The sequence below is a fragment of the Amphibalanus amphitrite genome, unplaced genomic scaffold, assembly GCF_019059575.1.
Source record: "Amphibalanus amphitrite isolate SeventyFive unplaced genomic scaffold, NRLGWU_Aamphi_draft 001351F_arrow, whole genome shotgun sequence".
Lineage (NCBI taxonomy): Eukaryota > Metazoa > Arthropoda > Thecostraca > Balanomorpha > Balanidae > Amphibalanus > Amphibalanus amphitrite.
In genome coordinates, this window is record NW_024882844.1 from 50,895 (window position 1) to 70,000 (window position 19,106).

At 46.6% G+C, this 19,106-nt stretch overlaps 1 protein-coding gene across 1 annotated transcript in view; it reads right to left on the reverse strand.

The window, feature by feature from the left end:
• Positions 1–17,374: 17,374 nt before the first annotated feature.
• LOC122372366 overlaps positions 17,375–19,106 on the reverse strand; it is a 1,803-nt gene continuing 71 nt past the window's right edge. The window contains exons 1-3 of the mRNA XM_043349485.1: positions 19,054–19,106; positions 18,410–18,668; positions 17,375–17,606 (exon numbers count right to left, since the gene is read on the reverse strand). The exon at positions 19,054–19,106 is cut by the window's right edge and continues 71 nt beyond it. Of these exons, the coding sequence (XP_043205420.1) occupies positions 17,472–17,606; positions 18,410–18,643 (369 nt within the window). The 5' untranslated portion in view covers positions 18,644–18,668; positions 19,054–19,106 and the 3' untranslated portion in view covers positions 17,375–17,471. The remainder of the gene's footprint in view (positions 17,607–18,409; positions 18,669–19,053) is intronic.

A 19,106-nucleotide genomic window follows, 5' to 3' on the forward strand; every position in this document is an offset into this window, starting at 1 on the left:
TGGCTGTCTCACCGGGTGGCGAGTGGTTCCCCAGGCTGGCTGCGGCGCTGGCTGCGGCACTGCGGGCGGCACCACAGACTGACAATCCCGTGGTGGAAGGATCTAAGGACGATGAGTCCATTAAGGAGCTTTATTCCCTGTGTCGTGAGGCGCTAATCGCGAGTGTCGATGAGCGTATAGCGGCTCTGACGCGAGTGTTGGAAGCACCAGAAGATGATCCTGCTGAGATGGCGGCCGCGCGGGCGGCGCTGGCGCGCTCCAGGGCCTACCCGAAGCTTGAGGAATGGAGGCCCTTTGAGGAAATAAGCACCAGAGAAATGTACAGAAGCGTACTGGGCGGAGGTGTGCTACCGAGTGAAGAGGCGTGTGTTCTGGCACTGTACCGGGACCTGCTGAACGGAGGTGAGCCGGGGCAGGCCGAGTGCAACACGTCCACTGGCGAGGACACCGTGGACAAAGAAGAACTGAGGATCGAGCTTCAGGCGCAGAAAATGCAAGGACAAGACATTTCTAAATGGAACTCGATAATTATCATATTACATGAGCTTCAACAGAAAGCTGGCTTCTACACATCTGTCGATGCAGCCCGAACTACTGCCCAAAGAATGGAGGTAGAGCAGGTTCGAATGGACTGCAATGAAAGTCCAACTGGACGGCCGGCTCAAACAGACGAACAAGATCAACCGGAGTATCAACTGCCTGAACGTACCAGGGAAAAGCTACTAGTTCTCAAAAGAGAGATTTGCAGTGGTATGTGTGCCTACACATGCCCGTTCGCCACCAATGCTGAGAAATTGTTCATCCTTTTAAAGGTGATTCAAGGGAGAGTCGATGTAAACAATATCATCAAGGCACACCCGAATCATGAAAGAGAAATCAGTCACCAATTAGGGTTCATGATGCTAGGTGCCACAGATATTAGGAAGCCTGTTGAGAAGCAGAAGGTCACGGATAACTATCCTGATGATGGCACCAAAGACGAGCCCCAAACCACCGGAGAGGAATCTGGGAAGAGCTGCACGAGTGACCCTGAGTTGGAGGGAATCCGGAGAGCAATGGATCCTCCTCGGTCACCGGCCGAAATGGCCTCAGCTGTTGGACGAGTCTTGCGATGGAGGGAGCAACTCCTCTCCGAGTCAGACAGCAGACATCGGGCGCATGGTTATGAGCAACAATTTAAAGATGTTTTACATGACTTTAGATTCGACCCACAATGTGAAGAAGTAGAAATCGCAGAAGAACACCTTTCAAACTGCGGAAAGGAGAAGGGCGAGGCAAATGCATCCAGGCTCATGATGCAACGTATGATTATTTCTGGAAGCGTAAGTGAGGGAACTGAAGTGCACATTATCAAGTGTGATCCAGGCTCAAAAATTGCAGCGTTTGAGTGGGTTAGTGAAGACGGCTTTGCTATGACTCATTGGACTGATATGACACATGGGCGGATGGCGACAAAGCAACGGGAATCAGGGGATGACGCATCATCTGCTGATGCATTAACAAATGCATCTGACATCGACTTCATGATCGATGTTGGACAGGTTAAATGGGTGAAAGGAACGGAACGGAGCTGGTTGAATACCCTGAGCACCGTCAGAGAGCATTGTACAGAGCTTGTGTGCTGTACAACGGCCCGCGATGACACCTTCACAGCGGAGGAGGCCACTAACACAGTGCAGGGGATCTCATGTGCATCACGGCCTGACTTAGACACAGAGCAGTGTGGTTCAGCGGCTCTGCGCAATAACCTCAATCCACAAGCATGCTGCTCTACAGAACAGTGGGAGGACTGGCTCAGACTCAGACTCATACTCTGCACAAACTTAGAAAGTCAAGACAACATTCTGACTCTTTATGCAGAAAAAACAAATGGTTTCCAGGTTTGGTGTATATCCATCAGGTTCTTCGGCGGGAGATCAGAACCTCTGCCAGACGTCTATTCACATTCAAATATTTCAGATCACATATAGCCGCAGCTATCAAAGCACATGTGGAACACATCAAAAGCAAACAATATGACGGGCCTAACATTGAAGTAACTCTCAATGGTGACAGCATTGACCTCGTCCCCTGTCTCCAGTACCCCGGGAGGGTCAGTGACGAGTTTGTAAACCGAGAGCGACCATCGGGACAGCCGAGCAAGGCCTTGGTGAAAAAGCTCAGTGGGATGCCAATATGCCTGGTCCAAATAGGTACCGGTTTTCGTAAATCATTTTCACGTCTCGAGTCGAAGGTGATCCGCTCCATGACCAAGCCCCAGCGGATCTGTCTGGTCCTGCTCAAACACTGCGCTGTAGTGACGGGAAGTGATCTGTGCAGCTACGAGCTGAAAACGGCGATGATGTGGGTCTGCGAGCGACGTGCGCCAGAGCTCTGGACCTGGGACGGTATGCTGGAGTCGATGAGGGCCGTTCTCGACTTTCTTCTGGAGTGTGCGGAGCAGGGTGCTCTGCGGTGCTACTTCTCTCCTGAGATCAGCCTATGGGGAGAATATAAAAAGATGTCCCACGTAGGGTATGCAGTGTTAAGGCTACGAGTGCTGCTGCCGCGCGCCATCCAGCTGCTGCTGGCTGGCCTGCTGAGCTCGAGCCAGGCGCCGCTGATGCGCCACCTGCTGAACCTCCCTCTGGACGCGCAGCAGATGCTCTGGTGCTGCTGGAAGCGCAGGATCGACGCCCCCTACCCGACAGGAGAAGGAGGGCAGATAGACCCGAAGGACTTGTGCTGCGAGTTGTATCCCGCGGCGGTGGAGGGCGGCCTCTGGTCGGAGCTGTTCCTCGACACCTTCCGGTGGGAGTCGCTGCCGGCGCGCTGCAGGGAGCCCGGCTGGTTCGCCGAGCATGGCTGGGACACGGACAGCGAGGGGGAGGAGGAGGAGGACAGAAAGGACAAGGACAGCGAGGGAGATGAGGAACACAGAACTCAGACTCAGACTCCGGAGTCAGACTCTCAGACTCCGCCAGTCTAAACGGCCAGACTGCCTCAGACTCCGCCAGTCTGAACGGTCAAACTGCCCCAGACTCTACATAGTGTCAGACAAACAATGGACACATACGCGACGGGGCCAGGTATACTCGACTCTGCCCGGAAACAGTGTGTGAACTGTGAACTGTGAGGAGAGGGTGGTAGTAGACTTCTCACAGTCACTGTGGTGGCTGGGAAAAATTATCTGAGGTGTCTCTGTGCTTGGTATGTACATACAATGTGTGGAGAGTAGGTTTTCATTAATGTGCATCATGTGTTGTGTTGTATTTAATGTGTATTGTTTTGTACATACATGCGCAAGCAGTGTCTAGGCTAGATGCTTTTCTGTTTTTAATATCCCTGCAATAGCCCGGGCCAGGTGTACTCGACTCTTCCTGGAGACAGTATGCGCAGTGTATTTGGAGGGGGGGGGGGGGGGCAGTGGTCTCCTCACAACGTGTAAACATTCACTATGATGTCAGGGAAAACTTTGGTATCTATGTATATGTCATGCAAGACAGATGAAGTACGTGAAAAAGGTGCCCGCGCTACATTCGAGCGAAACTGAGAACTTGCGCGACTCTGTAGGTAAAAATGTGTCATATCACCCTTGAAATTGCCTTGAAAAGTTAATGATACGAAACGTTGGGTCGTTATGGCGTTCTTATCTTGCATTATTTACGAATTATCCGGACATCTTTCTTCCCGCTGAAAAAAAAAAAACAGAACAATGTGGTGTTTTTCCTTTTAAATGACGATATTCCTATAGCCACCTTTCATAAAAAACACGGTTACATTATGCATATGCGCTGGAGCATTCCAGTCACTGGCTTCTCCAGTACACTAGGTTGTATGTGGAGCAGCGGACTGAAAAAAATTACTCATATTTTACGATTAAACTCACGTATGGTCGGTTGTACATTGACATCACCTATTTGACTGCGCGAGCGACCGGTCCGCTGATCCGACCCACACCGGTCGTCTTCCGCTCAGCCATGCGTTAACTCATGCGTAGTTGCTCATCTCCAATGAGTTTAGCGATTTGTGGAAAGTCATGCATCACTACTTTCACTAGTAACTCATTTCCAGTATTCGCATTACGCGAGTTCCATCTGCTCATGGCTGAGCGGTTTTATGGACACCAACAATTTGACTACGCCAGCGGGCAGTCAATCTACTCACCACTCAGCGTCAACAGGAACGAACGCGCGAACACTGAAAACAAAATTACCGACGGGTGACGAGTTAAGTCATGGAACAGCGGTCATTTTAAACAACCTAATTAACTGCTCGAGGCGCAGGTAACGAACCTAGGCCTGTATCGGTCATCCCACATCTTAGTTGTGCGTTAGCTCATGTCTCTTCACTCGTGTATTATGAGTTACCCGATTGTGGAAAAACTCATGTAAGGGAAAGGCGGGAGAATTGGGACGCAGGAGAATAGGGACACGCCAATATTTAAAAATGAGCAGCAGCCTTGCACGATTTTTGCCTTTACCTTTTGTTTCTATGCGTCGTGCAACGATGGGAAACCTCAGCAACCCTTTGGTGGTCGTCGGTTGGGCTGTGCTGGCTGAACACCAAAAAAACTTGTTTTTATGTTATTCTGAGTTGTCTGTGATAAAATTGCATATGACAATCTTTCTTTTAGCGTGTAACGATTTACCCGCGCCCTGCTGGAGGGGGGGGGGGGTGTTTGAACACCCCAATGCCGTTTTGCACACCTTTTCATACATATTTTCGCGCATGCTGTGAACACTTAGCAAAGGTCACCCAAGGTCAGGTCTCCAGGTCACTTCAAGTGACCTCACCTCCTAAAAAGTTTCAATGCCTGCCATAGCTATACCGAATGACCGATCGTTTTGAAACTTTAAGCGATTGATAAATGTAGTAATATGTAGTAGTTACCTACAACCTACCAACCTACATCTTACAACCTACAACCTACCACTCGAACTTCATTTGCACATATTGGTACCACCTATTCTGACATAAAGATGTTTGCACCAGGGGTTGAGCATTAGGGGCTGGCATAAATAGATGGGCAAAGGTTTAAAGGAAATATTTCATATTTTATATTTATATGTTTTCATATTTTTCATATTAGAAAAGGAAATATTTGAATGATTGAATGGATGTTTGAATGTATGATTGAATGTTTGAATGGATGTTTGAAGGTTTATCGACTCCATGACTGAATGCAATGGGTGTAACCAGTGGATTGAACAATTGGATGAATGGCTGAATTGTTGGCTGGACAATCGATCTACTGAGTAGTGGGTTGTGTACACATTGCTTGTTGGTTGTAATTATATTGTTTGTTTGTGAGATGACTAGAATAGTAATTTGTTGGGTCACAAGTGATCTCATACATTTGTACAGATTCGGTTACGCTATCATATGTATGTCTGTTAGTTTAGTCTTACATTGGTTAACCCGCGCCCCACTGGGGGGGGGGGCTATTTATAGCCCCCCTCCCGTTTTTCTGCAATAACTTCCAAACCGCTTGACGGATCGACGCCAAACTTTCAGTACCTTCGGCTGCATTAATTTGACACCTTGTGTCAAAAATTGAACTTCGTAGCTACCATAGGTCGGCCGGAAATGACGTCAGAGTGACGTCATGTTCGTCCGATTTCGACGCAAAACATTGAACCACGGCAATCGCTCCCAAGAGCTCAGTTTTTAAAGGGACCCTCCCACCTTCAAAAAAGTTAATGAATTGGCATGAAAGTGATGTCCCTTGGTTCAGAAAGAGCGAAAACGAATATCTACCAAATTTCACCGAAAAATATTCACTGGTTTTCAAGATATTAGGCTTTTACTTTTGTTTACTTTTTGGGATCTCCCCTGTTACTAGCGACTTTATTTGGAAGCAATAATTTGGCAGCCTTAAAGTGCGGCAGACGTTGCGCGCAAAGCAGCGTATACCACCACGTGTTAACGATGGTTTTAGTCTAAGATTCAAAAATCGTTAGATCTCCGCTGACGTCACAAATTCTAAGGGGGCATTCCAGTGCATTAGCCCCTTAGAATACGAAAACTGCAAGTTTGAAATTCCATATCTTCGAATTAAAGCATTTTTCGATGTTGTGAGTGCCCAAACCGGTATTTGCAGGCCATGGCCACCAATTTGGCTATCTCAACTCAAAACTAATGTTAAGGTGGGAGTGTCCCTTTAAGCTAGATCCAATTTCTTTGCATGAAAGAACTTAGAATTGACCGCGCTATCAAACTGCTATCTCGGATTTTCAAAATTTTGAAAATTTCGAAAATTTTATATAAAAATATTCAAAATTTATATTTTTATATTTTTTCAAAAAGTTTTTGACTTTTCGAAAAAAACGGAATATATGTGACAGAACGCATGATTATGACTAACTCTAGCAAGTTTTAGCTAAATATCTTCAAAAATGGCCAAGTTATACGCATTATTGCAAAAAATTCACAATTATTAATTTTTCAAATCAACTTTTCAGTACCGTAAAACGGGGTGTTAAGGGACAGTTTTGAGGTGTTTTGTTACATAACTCAATAAGGGTTGGAGATAGAAGCATCAAATTGTCAGCATTTTATGTGGAATTTGGTGCTTTACATGCCTGCCACATTAAAGTTTTTAAGATTTATACCTGCATATTATTTTTTATTATTTTTCATCACTGTCCCTTAGCACCTCAATGTGGGGTGTTAAGGGACACCTATATTATTCCAAGAAATGGTCATCAAATGCCCACAATTGGGGTGTGGAAGGGCACACAATTTATTTATTGAAATGTTTTGCATATTCTGTCACAAAACAAGTCAGGTTCATTCATCACTAATGACCTTTTTAGCCAATTACGTGTAATGCAGTTTACGCTTGTGGAAAATGTGCTCAGAGGCGGATCCAGCTCAGAGTTTGGGGGGGGGGCAAACCATAGAAATTTATCGATTCTTTCCATGCATCGTCCATAGGCGTAATGTTAAAATCATGCCGTTTGGGGGGGGGGCAAATGCCCATTTTGCCCCCCCCCTGGATCCGCCACTGAATGTGCTAAGGTAAACAGAACCAAAAAGTAATCTTCTGTCATCAATAAAAACCCATGTTGAAGCTAGTCACTTGTCATTATGTTGCCCTCTTTGTTTTAGTCTTTTTATGATGACATCACATTTACCTACATCAGCCTCCATTGACCCATCATTGTAAAAGAGTGTTGAGATGTTTTGTTACTTAACTTAAGATGTGTTAGAGATAAAAGCATGAACTTGCCAGCATTTTATGTGGAATTTGGTGTTTTCCATGCCTACTGAAAGAAAACTTAATGAAATTATATTAAGATATTATTTTTTATTTTTTCTTCCCTGTCCCTTAGCACCCCACATCCATCTCAAAATATGCATGTATCCGGAAAAGAGGAAGAGGATGGTGAATGAATGGGTGGATTTGCACAACTTTTTCAGGAAACATGTGCAATACGTGTGACAATACACCTATGCATTCATTTTCCCTGTACACCCACTAGTTTATGTGGTACACACAGAGTTTTGGAGATGTTTCAATTTTGTGAAAATGTAGCATGATTTTCAAATCCATTTTTGAACCAAATCACTTGCATGAAAAACCATACCATTTTGTCCTAAGGTCAAGAGCAAAACAGTGTCAACTACCACACTGAAGTTTTTATTGAACCTTCTCAAATTAGGAAGTTAATATGACTCAAAGTTTTTCCCATGCAACTGTCCCTTAACACCCCACTGTCCCTTAACACCCCATTTTACGGTACGTATTTGGCATCGTACACCAATATAAATGGCACCATCGTGTTCCTGAGCTCAAACTGCATCCAATAGACACCTTTTTTTGTGGACAAATTTCAACTTCAAAATTTGACCTTTTTTGACCTGAAAGTGACCTGACCTAAGCTAAATTCGACTCAAAATGACCTCGAATGACATAGACGACATCAAATTCGAAATCTATGGCCTAAATGGACCATAAAACATGTGTCATGTGACCGACGCATGATATAATATTTTCGTGACCTGTGATGACCTGACCCTGCCCTGAAAATCAAAGTACAAGATTGGTACCCGCAAGGTATCTAGAGCATCTGTTCACGAGTGTGGAAACCAAAAATGAGCCTGATCTGACTTGTAAGACGGCGGCCAGAGCCCAAAATGTGAACAAGCCAAAGTGCTAATAATTTTTACTTTGACCTGACCTGTGACGTCATCGGTGACCTCGAGGTCAATGAAATTAGGTTTCGCTCGACAGTTTTTCCGGGGCTATCAGACGCCGTTTGAATTTTGACGATCGGCCCAGTAGTTTCGAAGTTAGGAGGGGGGGCTACGAATAGCCCCCCCCCCCCAGTAGGGCGTGTTATACACAGACCCCAGTGGGGCGCGGGTTAAAAGAGGCCGTGCTACATATATCATTATTATTATTATTCTTGTATTATGACCTCCATACAACAATGGCTCTTCCGGTCACACAGTAATGATCACAAAGTGCTAAAGTGACAAGCACACATAACATCGCATCTTCATGGCGGCAAAGTTCATGACGAGCACAATAAACACAAAGTAATCCTAGACCACTTTTTCTCAGTAACTACTGACAGTACAGGTGACTAGTTTTCAGAGTCACTGAGCCACGACCGCGCTCGTTTTCGGCATCCAGCTGAGGTCCTAGCACCCCTGATCTGCGCTGGAGCCCTGTTCCAGTGAGACACAGCGCGGAAATCAAAGAAACGTCGCGCTTTTTCCGTATGTACGCGCGGGACCTGAAGCAGGCTCGCGCGAGTCGTACGTGTGACTCTCCCGGTAACATCATGACGATAGCATAGTCTATCGCGAAGACACTTTGGCACCTGACAGTTTTGCAAAATTTTATGAACCATCGCCAGGTCACTTTCAATGACAAGATTATCTAGCCTTGGCCATCCAAGCCTCTGAAGCAAGGGTGAAGCGTGAGCAGATCTCCGAGACACGAGAATATGGCACGAGAATGTCATTACGGAGCGAGCGAAGCGAGCGTAGTCTTTCCTTAGATTAACGGAAATTTCTGAGTATGAGCGGCCGGCGGTGGTCACGATTTTGCGAGGCTTATATCTCAGCAACCACTTGACCGATTTACACGCGGTAATTTTTGTAGGGTAGCTTCATTCCTTCTACCAAGTATTGGACTATTCCTGATGCATGTGGGTGACCCCTTATGCACGTGCCACGTGCAAAACGAAGAGGTGTCCGTTTTGTAATTGTTGCAATATCTCGGTAACTACTTGGCCGATTGCGCTGAAAGTTGGCATGTAGGTAGGCACCCACTACGCACTGCATATCCATGTGCCAGAGTTGGGGCGCTGCTGCACGTGCGCACGTGCAGGGGTCGTTTCCAGATCTCGAGAACGGCTCGACCAATTGCGCTCAAATTTGGTACACAGTTAGGGACCGGTTAGTAGGGTGCCGTGCACAAGTCAGTTGGGACCCATTTTGCACGTGCGCACGTGCAGGGTGCCGCTTCCAGATCTCGAGAACGGCTGGGCCGATTGTGCCCAAATTTGGCACATCGCTAGAGACCGGTTAGTAGGGTGCCGTGCACAAGTCAGTTGGAGGTACCCCCTCGCAATTTCGCACGTGCAAGGCCCACCCTCTCGCTCGCTCCGTTAGTCGCCCCAAAAGGCGTTATACTGGTTATTAATACATACTTTACGGTGCGTTCACTGGAGATTAACCATGCATTAATTCGAAGGTAGCCGTGCACCAATTTAAATTGGTGCACCCGCGTGCATTGATGAATTTCTCGACTGAAGCTTTTTTGGAAGGGTCATTGACTTTATTCTAAGAATTCCCATAAAAGGCCCTTTTAGTGTCTTGGACTAAGTTTAATTTTAATTTAAATTAGGTATTAGGTAGGTATTGTATTTATACTGGAAACTCTCCACAGGTGGCTATTACGAGCCCAGTTAACATGGCGATGCATTGACAGCACAACATACATTTGCAAACACACATACATGTAATGAAAGTAACAGAGTTGAAAACAAGCAGATAAGGAGGGTATTTGTCACTGTTCCAGCCTGGTCATGAGCTGGCGACGTGACGTGGAAAGTGTAGTCACACGCGAAAGTTTATTCCATGACACGGCGGCTCGGTAAGGAAAAAGTCGCCGCGCGGTCGTCAGCTGGAGGCGAGGGGGCGCGAGTACCGCAGCGCCGGCGGCGGTGGCTCGCGTTCGACGCGAACACACTGTTTGGCGAGGGCGCGCCATGGCTTTGAGCGGCTGGGGGGCTGCGGGGTCATGTAGGGCGCGGTAGATGTTTATCGCGTCGCGACGCATCACTAGCGTGTCGATATCGGGCCACCCAAGCGTCGCGAGGGCGGGGGATATATGGTCGCGTCGTCGTAAACCAGATACCAGTCGGGCGGCAAAATTTATGACCTTCTGCAGTCGGTTCAGGCGGGTGCGTGTCGCCCCACCCCATACTGACAAGCAATAATAGGTGGACCCTATTACTGATTTGGGTGTCTCATACCGTTCGCTCTGTTGTCCAGTATTGGCTGTTAATGGCCGTCTGCACCCAAATCGTGTTATCGTTCATATCACGATCGATAACAAGACGTGGGCCGACGACGAGTGTGTCTATAGGACGGCATATGTATGTACAGATTGGAAGTTCCTATTGGGGAGGGTGGGAGGGGACCATTTTCCACAGCCTGTCGCTTGGTTTCCACCCTTCTGCACTGTCCGCCGCCTCTGAGCTCGCGTCTTGGACTGCCTGACCTGTTTTGCGGCAGATCCCTCCCTCCCCGTGTGTACTGTGTGTGCCTTATCTCACCTCGGCCGCGGCCCGGTCCCCTCCCCGTCCCTGGACCCGGGCCGTCAACCGCGCGCCACGACTCGGGTCTCCTCCCACCCCTCTGCCCCTCCCTCCCTCCTCGTGCTGGCCATCCTCCGCTCACTCTATTCGAGCCCCAAATCAAGCTAATAGGTGGACCCTATTACTGATTTGGGTGTCTCATACCGTTCGCTCTGTTGTCCAGTATTGGCTGTTAATGGCCGTCTGCACCCAAATCGTGTTATCGTTCATATCATGATCGATAACAAGACGCCAAACTCGCCAACGGAGCGCCCCACCCCATACTGACAAGCAATACTGAAGGTGAGGGAGGACGTGGGTCTGTACAAGAATTTTGAGGATGTCATTTGAGAGGTGAGATCGGATTTTGAAAAGAGATATGATTATTGCGTTGGTACGCCGGGCGACTGAGGATATGTGGCGCTCCCAGGTGAGGGTCTGATCGAATTCAACGCCCAGGATTTTTAGATGTTTTTGTGGCCGGATTTCTTCGTTATTTATCCGAATCGTGAAGGATGATGCTTTTTCAACTGCATTTACTGTGCCAATGATAATGAAAGAAGATTTGCTTGCGTTCATTTTCAGACTGTTTCTACTAAACCATTGCTGAAGACATTCAACGTTATTTTCGGCTCGATACCTCAGCGCTTGGAGTTCGTCAGGACTGTTAGGAGCTGACTCTAGGATTTGGGTATCATCTGCGCAGGGTACCTACTAGTCTACCATGGGGCAGGAAAGATGGTAGGTCGTTGATAAAGATGAGGAAGAGGATGGGACCGATTATAGAGCCTTGGGGGACTCCATGTGAGAGAGGAAGAGCCGCTGAGGAACCTCCACGAACAAGCTGAGAGCGGCCGGACAGGTAGCTGCTGAACCAGCTGGATGATACACCGTACCACTCTAGCTTGTCCAGCAGTATCAGGTGGTCGACGCTGTCGAAGGCCTTGCTCAAGTCGATCGATGTTAGTGACACAAGGTGACCGACATCAATCTTTTCAGCTGTCCATCCGACAATGTCGAGGAGGGCATCTACTGTAGAGTGTGATGGGCGATAAGCGTATTGGGAGGGTGAGAGGATGTGGTTTGTGATAAGGTAGGAACTGAGTTGGGAGCAGAGCATACCACTTTTTCACGGATCTTTGATAAGGCTGGAAGAATTGATATTGGGCGGTAGTTGCTTGGGTCGTTGAGATCTCCTGATTTGTGGATGGGAGTGACGACGGCGACCTTCCAGGCATCTGGAAAGGTACAGGTGGATATGGATGTGTTGACAAGGTGGAGAATATGGGGGACTATGACGGGGAGACAACTCCGGAGGGCGTGCAGGGGTATGCCGTCTAAACCTACTGCCCATGACGCTCCGAGCCGAGATATATGTAATACTCGAAAGTTCTGGAAGGGTTACACAATGTGGGACGAAAGAGGTAGCACATACTCGATTTTGGCGAGGCTCGGCGCTGAGGCCGTGGTCGCGGCGAGCGGCGTGTGCGGCCTCCGCTACGCGAGCACCGACGCTGGCAAAGTGCTTGTTTAGAGAGTCTGCGGAGAGGCTGTTTTCCGCTGTTTTCGATTTGGAGCGGTGGCTTTTAGAGGAGAGGTCCGCACCAAAGTCTTTCAATCTCACCCAAAAGCGCCTTGCGTCTTGTCCTAACAATTCCGTGAGGTAGGAACGACGATGCTCGGTCAGCACAACTTTGGCCCTATTGCGCAAGCGACGGTACTCGTTTTTGTCCGCGTCAGAATGGGTTCGATTCCAAGCGCGACGCGCAGCATCTCGCTCGGACATAATAGTTCTTACTTCTTCATTTTTGAACCAGGGACAGTATGGGCGCTTCACACGTTTACTTGTAACAGGACAGTGTACACTTACTACTTAAAGTATGTCAGTTTCGTGTTTATATCGGGGGCGAGATAAAACGAGTTCCAGTTTGCACACAAAATGTCGAGGGAGAAAGCATCCCAATCTACTCTGTTCCATGCACGTGTCTGAAAAGTCACAGAAGCTCTCCGGGCTCGTCTGGCGGTTGTATGAATGATAACAGGAAAATGATCAGTTAAAAGATGAGTATGAACAGAGGCTCTGGCATCGATGACAGACGAGTCAGATATGATCAAATCGAGCAATGCGGGCGATGGATGTGGATGTGTGATATCAGAAACATGTTGAGCAAGATTTAGATCATTCAACAACGCATTGAAATTACGACATTCGGCAGATTCAGCATTCATAAGGTTCACATTAAAATCACCGAGGGCAAAAACACGATTGCCTAATGCAAGTGCGATCTCAAACTGATTACGAATGCAGTCTAATTGTTGTGCGTTCAAAGCACCTGGTGGTCGGTAGAAAGCACCCACAGTCACGGTCGCTCGGCGGGCGCCGCCCACGGACAGCCAGAGGGCTTCCACGCCGGAGCTGTTGTTGTCGCTGACGGTCGCATCTGTATGATGAGTACCCCGGTACGATGAGAGCGCCGTCGAGGACAGAATTAGATAGCCAGGTTTCGGAGATGCATAGAACTCGCACCGTTAAGCATGTTCGCACCGTTAAGAAGAATTCGCACCGTTAAGCATGTACATATTAATTAGTTTAACACATGGTTTCCGTGCATAAATGGTTTTAACGCACTCGTGGATGGAATGGAGCACTTGTGCGTTAATGCACTCGTTTCACTCGTGCATTAACACACGCGTGCTCCAATCCATCCACGTCGTGCGTTAAAACCATTTACACACGGGAAACCATGTGTTAACCCGCGCCGGGCCGGGGGGGGGGGTGTTTGAACACCCCCCCTGCGGTTTTTCGCAGATATCTCAAAAACGGCGGCGCGGAGCGCCGCCGTTTTTGGCACACCTGTTCGTGCATCTTTTTCGCACATGTTGTGAAAATTTCAGACCCAGGTCACCTTAGGTCAGGTCACCAGGTCACGCCAAGTGACCTCACCTCAGAAAAAATAAGAATGCTCGTCATAGCTACACCGATTGATCGATTGCCTTGAAACTTTCAGCGATTGTTTAGAGCAACATTATCTATAAAATGTATATCTCGGAATTTTGATATCGGTGACCTAAGGTCAGGTCAATTTTGCGACCTCTCCATTATAAGTCAATGGGAGAAAATTGAAAAGCGTCTGTTTTGCACGAACGTTATTCTAGACACTCTCAAACATCGAGATGTAGGTAAAATGGACTCACTGAATCGGAAAATGGCAACTGTGACCCCTCGTTATGTCCCCGAGGTCATCTCAGGTCACGAACAGAATCTAACAGTTTTTCGCTAATAACTTCTGATAGAGACGTGCTAGAGCGCTGAAAACGCCTTAGATGTGTTCGGCTCGACGTTGCGGATCGACTGATATGCAACATGACCTTTTCCGGTCAGGTCATGACCTTGACCTGAGGTCAAATTTTCAAGTTAACCTTTCAATGTCAAATTATAGTTCATTCGACGCGTCTCGACGAGAGGAACACGATGGTGGCAAAAGTAATGTCATGACTCTTTTGAGTCAAAAGTTATTGCCGAAAAAACGTTTTTCGTAAAAACGGCTATTTTTGGAGTTTTTGCCCCCTGGAGGCTAAACCGTTGACGTGAGGTCAAATCTGAGAACATTACTCAGAAAGGTCTGTAAAAGGGCTATCGAATGCGCTTTTCCGCGGCGCTGTAGCTCTATCGGTTCCCGAGATAGCCGTTGGCAGTTTCCAAAATGTTGAAATAGTGGACATGTGACCTTTGGTGACCTCTGGTGACCTGACCTTTGACCTGACCCAAAAAATGACCGAAGTGTTTTCGTCCTTATTTTTGACGTTCTTTCGATTGCCGCTTACCGCGTGTCGCTACGTGGCCCAGGAGCCAAGTTAGAAGGGGGGGTGTTCAGACACCCCCCCCCCCCCGGCCCGGCGCGGAATCTCAGAGCACCGGCCCGGCGCGGGTTAATATATAATATCGGTTGGTGGGATCAGTTAATTCGGCGCTTTTGTGACGTTCAATAATCTGTACATTTCTGTGCCTTGTATGTTAACTTTTGAACTGAAGAAGGAACGTTTCCGAAATATATTCATTCATTTTAGGCTAATTTTGGATTGTTAAAAGATAGTGAGCATACGGTCATATCTCCGAAACCAAAACTCACAGAAACTTGAAATTTTCAGTGGACATCAACAAAGGATAGAACAGCAGCTATACGAAAAATCAGCTTTCTAGCTTTAATATTGTTGAGTGCAGAGCAGAAAGACTACCTGGGGGGGTGGCAACCCCCCCCCCCCCATGTGCGGGCGAGGGTTAACATGTGAATTATTCTCGATAAATTCCATGCCTGCGTTTTGGAACTAGGCATGAGGACAGTAGTGACGTCATGCTGTGGAAAATGCAAAACTATCATGGGAAGAATCGCTTACCCGATTCGGGACTCGGTCAGAGCAAAAAACGAAGTTTTCCCAAAATTCGTTGGCAATGAATGTTTTCGTACGGACATTGGGTGCCAGCTGCCACCAGTGACGTCATCATAGTATGCTAATTTTTGAAGTCACCATTTCCATGTATTTACCGAGCACAATTTGAAATCGATCGTTGGTAAGAAGACATTGTTTCAAGTCCACAAACGACAAAACAGTGCAATTCAAATCTAAAGATTTGAATTGAATATAGATATAAAGATTTGAATTGCACTGTTTTGTCGTTTGTGGACTTGAAAAAGGTTGAAATCGATCATTTTTTTGCAAGAAATTCTTAGCCAGACGCTGAAGTTGCCAAAACTCACGTGAGAGCTTCGATAATGAACTTTGAGCCAGCGTCGTTTTGAAAAAAAAAAAACGAACTATAGATGTTTTCCTCGACCCCATGCCAAGCCGGCTTGAGTATAACAATCTGATGTCCAGCAAACCACGCCAGCATCATCCTTATAAATGGACTTTATTTCCATTTGCAAGAAGATGAGACTTAGAGCCGATTAACAAAAAAAAACTACAGCTATTTTTGCAAAACCTTGCAAAAACTCGTCTTAAACTCGTCTTACCCCCATGGGGTAAGACGGTCACATGGGTAGGGCAAGACGGCCAGCTTCTTCCACCGACCAGCGCAGCTCGCAACAAATGCCCGAGATTAGCCGCAACTGCCGCATTGATACAGTCGTTCGTTGGTCTCAAGTGCTTCGGAAAAGGCAGTATACGAGATTCGTGCAGAACGCGTATGCTTGTATATAGGCCCTAGTTCAGAAACCTCGTAGAGCCGTTTTTCACATTCATTATTCGAGAATAAACTGTGCCGAAGGAATATTGCTAGCATGTCTGTGAGTATCGAAATCGAACATATTCTTAACAGAAATGCTTCTTTTTTTCCTACAGCAACAAAAATATTTTCTCCATTACAGACCCATTGGATCCATAGCTGCCCCTCTTACCCCAAACTCAATGTCAGAAGTTCAGCACGATTTTTCTCGTGGACAATTTGATGCAGGCAAAGCAAATCCGCGGTAAATGAACACTGGTGGCATATGTGTGTACCACAAGTGATTGCGAGTTTTTAACTCTATAGTGCTGCACACAAAAGTTTGCACAATACATTATATGGATGTTTTCAATGAAATGAGGTTTTTAAAGAAATCAACATAAAAGATTATTGACTGAACACAAATTCACCAGACTTCAATGGTGGTGTGGTGGGTAAGGCAATTCTGGTCCTAATTTTTCTCGCTCGTAGCGCTATTGGTTTGGTCTGCAGAAGGGGTGCCCGTCTTACCCACCCTTACCGTCTTACCCCACTTTCCCCTACTGTCAGCAGAAGAATATATTAAAATAGAATATTGGTCACTGCTCATCTGCGACTTGTCTTCAGGACGTGATAAATGCTACTCATGGACTATTTTGTAATTAGAACTTACACCCCAAAATATACTATTGGACCATGCGTGCTCATTCGCTTTCTGCCAGTCCCAAAATGCTATTCTATTAACGTGTGTTTCGTCTCAACAAGTACCTAGTGCTATTGTCGTATGCTCTGCTGCAGTCTCCAGTGTGCTATTGTTGTATGCTCTGCTGCAGTCTCCAGTGTGTTATGGTCGTATGTTCGGCTGCAGTCACCGGTGCGTTATATGTTTGGCTGCAGTCTCCGGTGTGTTACATCAAACTGAACGATGCCGTTGGGCGTTGTAAATAAATTTTCAAGACTGCAGTCCTTCCTGGATTTTTGAGCGAGGCCGAGAACTCTCTCTCTCTCTCTCTCTCTCTCTCTCTCTCTCTCTCTCTCTCTCTCTCTCTCTCTCTCTCTCTCTCTCTCTCTCTCTCTCTCTCTCTCTCTCTCTCTCTCTCTCTCTCTCTCTCTCTCTCTCTCCCTCTCGCCTGTTACGCTGCTGTTTTACCGATGCATATTTTTAATAAAACTATACTTTTATCACTCACACCTCAATTAAATTGATTCTGCTTTACATCACAATCTACTAATCAATTGATTAAGTGACTCATTTCTGGAAACTCGCAAAAAAATCAATAAACGTTATGCGCATCCTGAAACTTTGACAGAAAAGGCACTAAAGCTCGCTGGGATGAGATACCCAACTGTGCAGTGTTCACACACAAAACACCACTTTCGACATGTATGTATTTGAAGAGACATCACTGACAATCAGTCCACAGGAAAGGTTCCAGAAAGACGAGCTCGCCTCAGCAGTTTCGAGCTCACTAAACAAACGATGCCGGGTTGGCAATCTGTGCTGACTCCGCACTGACGCCGTCCACAACGAATACCTGTCCGTCTGTCTGTACGACACCGGATGTAGCTGCGTTGGCACTGAACGAGCTGCCGGCGCTGGAGCCCTGCGAAAGACAGCACGCGCGTCACACACAGCAAACGGACAACCTGAAAAGAAAACAGCTCGCTCCAGCTCGCTCAAGTGCTCAAATTCTTGAACTGTGTTACTGTCCAAGGCCATATATAAAAGGTACAGTCACTCCCCCGCCGACCAATCAGAGACAGATCCTGAGTGACGTCATCCCTGATGCTCGCAAAGGGTACTCCATTCCTTAACAACGTAAAAATGACAAACTTCATTTGAAGATTATTGATGGTACTTTTCACATATTGCTCAACCGTTGATGTCACTCGAAAGCCCAACTAATTTTCTAGCGACAAAAAAGAGCAGCAATATGCTAAGAAATGGCCGGTTTTGAAGATATAGGCGATTTAAAAACCCTCTGCAGTAGCAGAAAAGCAACGTTAAAACGCATCGAGCTTATAATTTTACTATAAATAAATCATTATTCAGTGTGTTTTTAGATAACGTATTGATATGATAAACAAGTTGATTACAATATTTTTATTACTTGTAACTTTATTTCAAAATAATATTTTCAAAAATGGCAGCTGTTGGCAAGAAGCTTGGAAGCGATTGTGGCGCACCACGCCATTATTGTCTTGAGGCCCCCTTATCATGTCATCAAAAGTTGAGTGACATGGGCCTGTTACTGTCAAAGAAATCTGCAGGAATTTGGTTGTCGAGCTATCGAGCAACACAGATGTCATCAAATGAATCAAAGCGTTAGTAAATCGGCATTGATAAAATCAAAGTATGTTTCATCCTTAGAAGCGATGTTTGGAATTTGTAAATACAGATACTCACCGAAGCCGTCACGCTAAATGACGTACTGACGCCTCCTTTATCGTCCGATCCAAAGTTGCTGGCAAAGGCGGCATCTCCTGTGGCCATGTTGCCATCACCGGCTTCCACCACGACGGTCTCATCCCCTTCAGCTTCGACAGGACCGAGTCCAGAGGCCTCGAGGTGGTCGGTGGGCATGGCCAGGACGCAGGAGGCCAGCAGCAGCAGCAGCAGCAGGGACGTCGAGGGGCTCATGGTGATTGCGATGGTAGCAACAAAGCTGAAAAACAATAGTGAGCATCAATGACTAGTTAGCTTGAGTTTTTCCATAACTTGGCTTAGACATAAGAAAAAAGTTAGGCCTGCTACCCAGACTGCATCTTCACAACCACTTTTTCAAATCATCTGCGGTTAAAATCACCGAATAATATAAGATAAAACTTAATAACAACTACTTTGATGCTGCAATATTGATAACCAACAAGCAAACATAACACCGTGCACCCTAACACACAACTCATTAAACCCTAATGGAACTCTCCACACCGTTACGCACAGTACAGTTATTTTACAGATTTTACAGCTCTACAGTTACATGCATAATTTAATTTACTGCCCCACTGCCATGTGAGAGCCTAGCAGCCACGTCGACCGAACACACATACCGACAGCAGAGAAGATGAAGCAGCACTAGCGAGCTCCGCTTCCCCAGGATAAA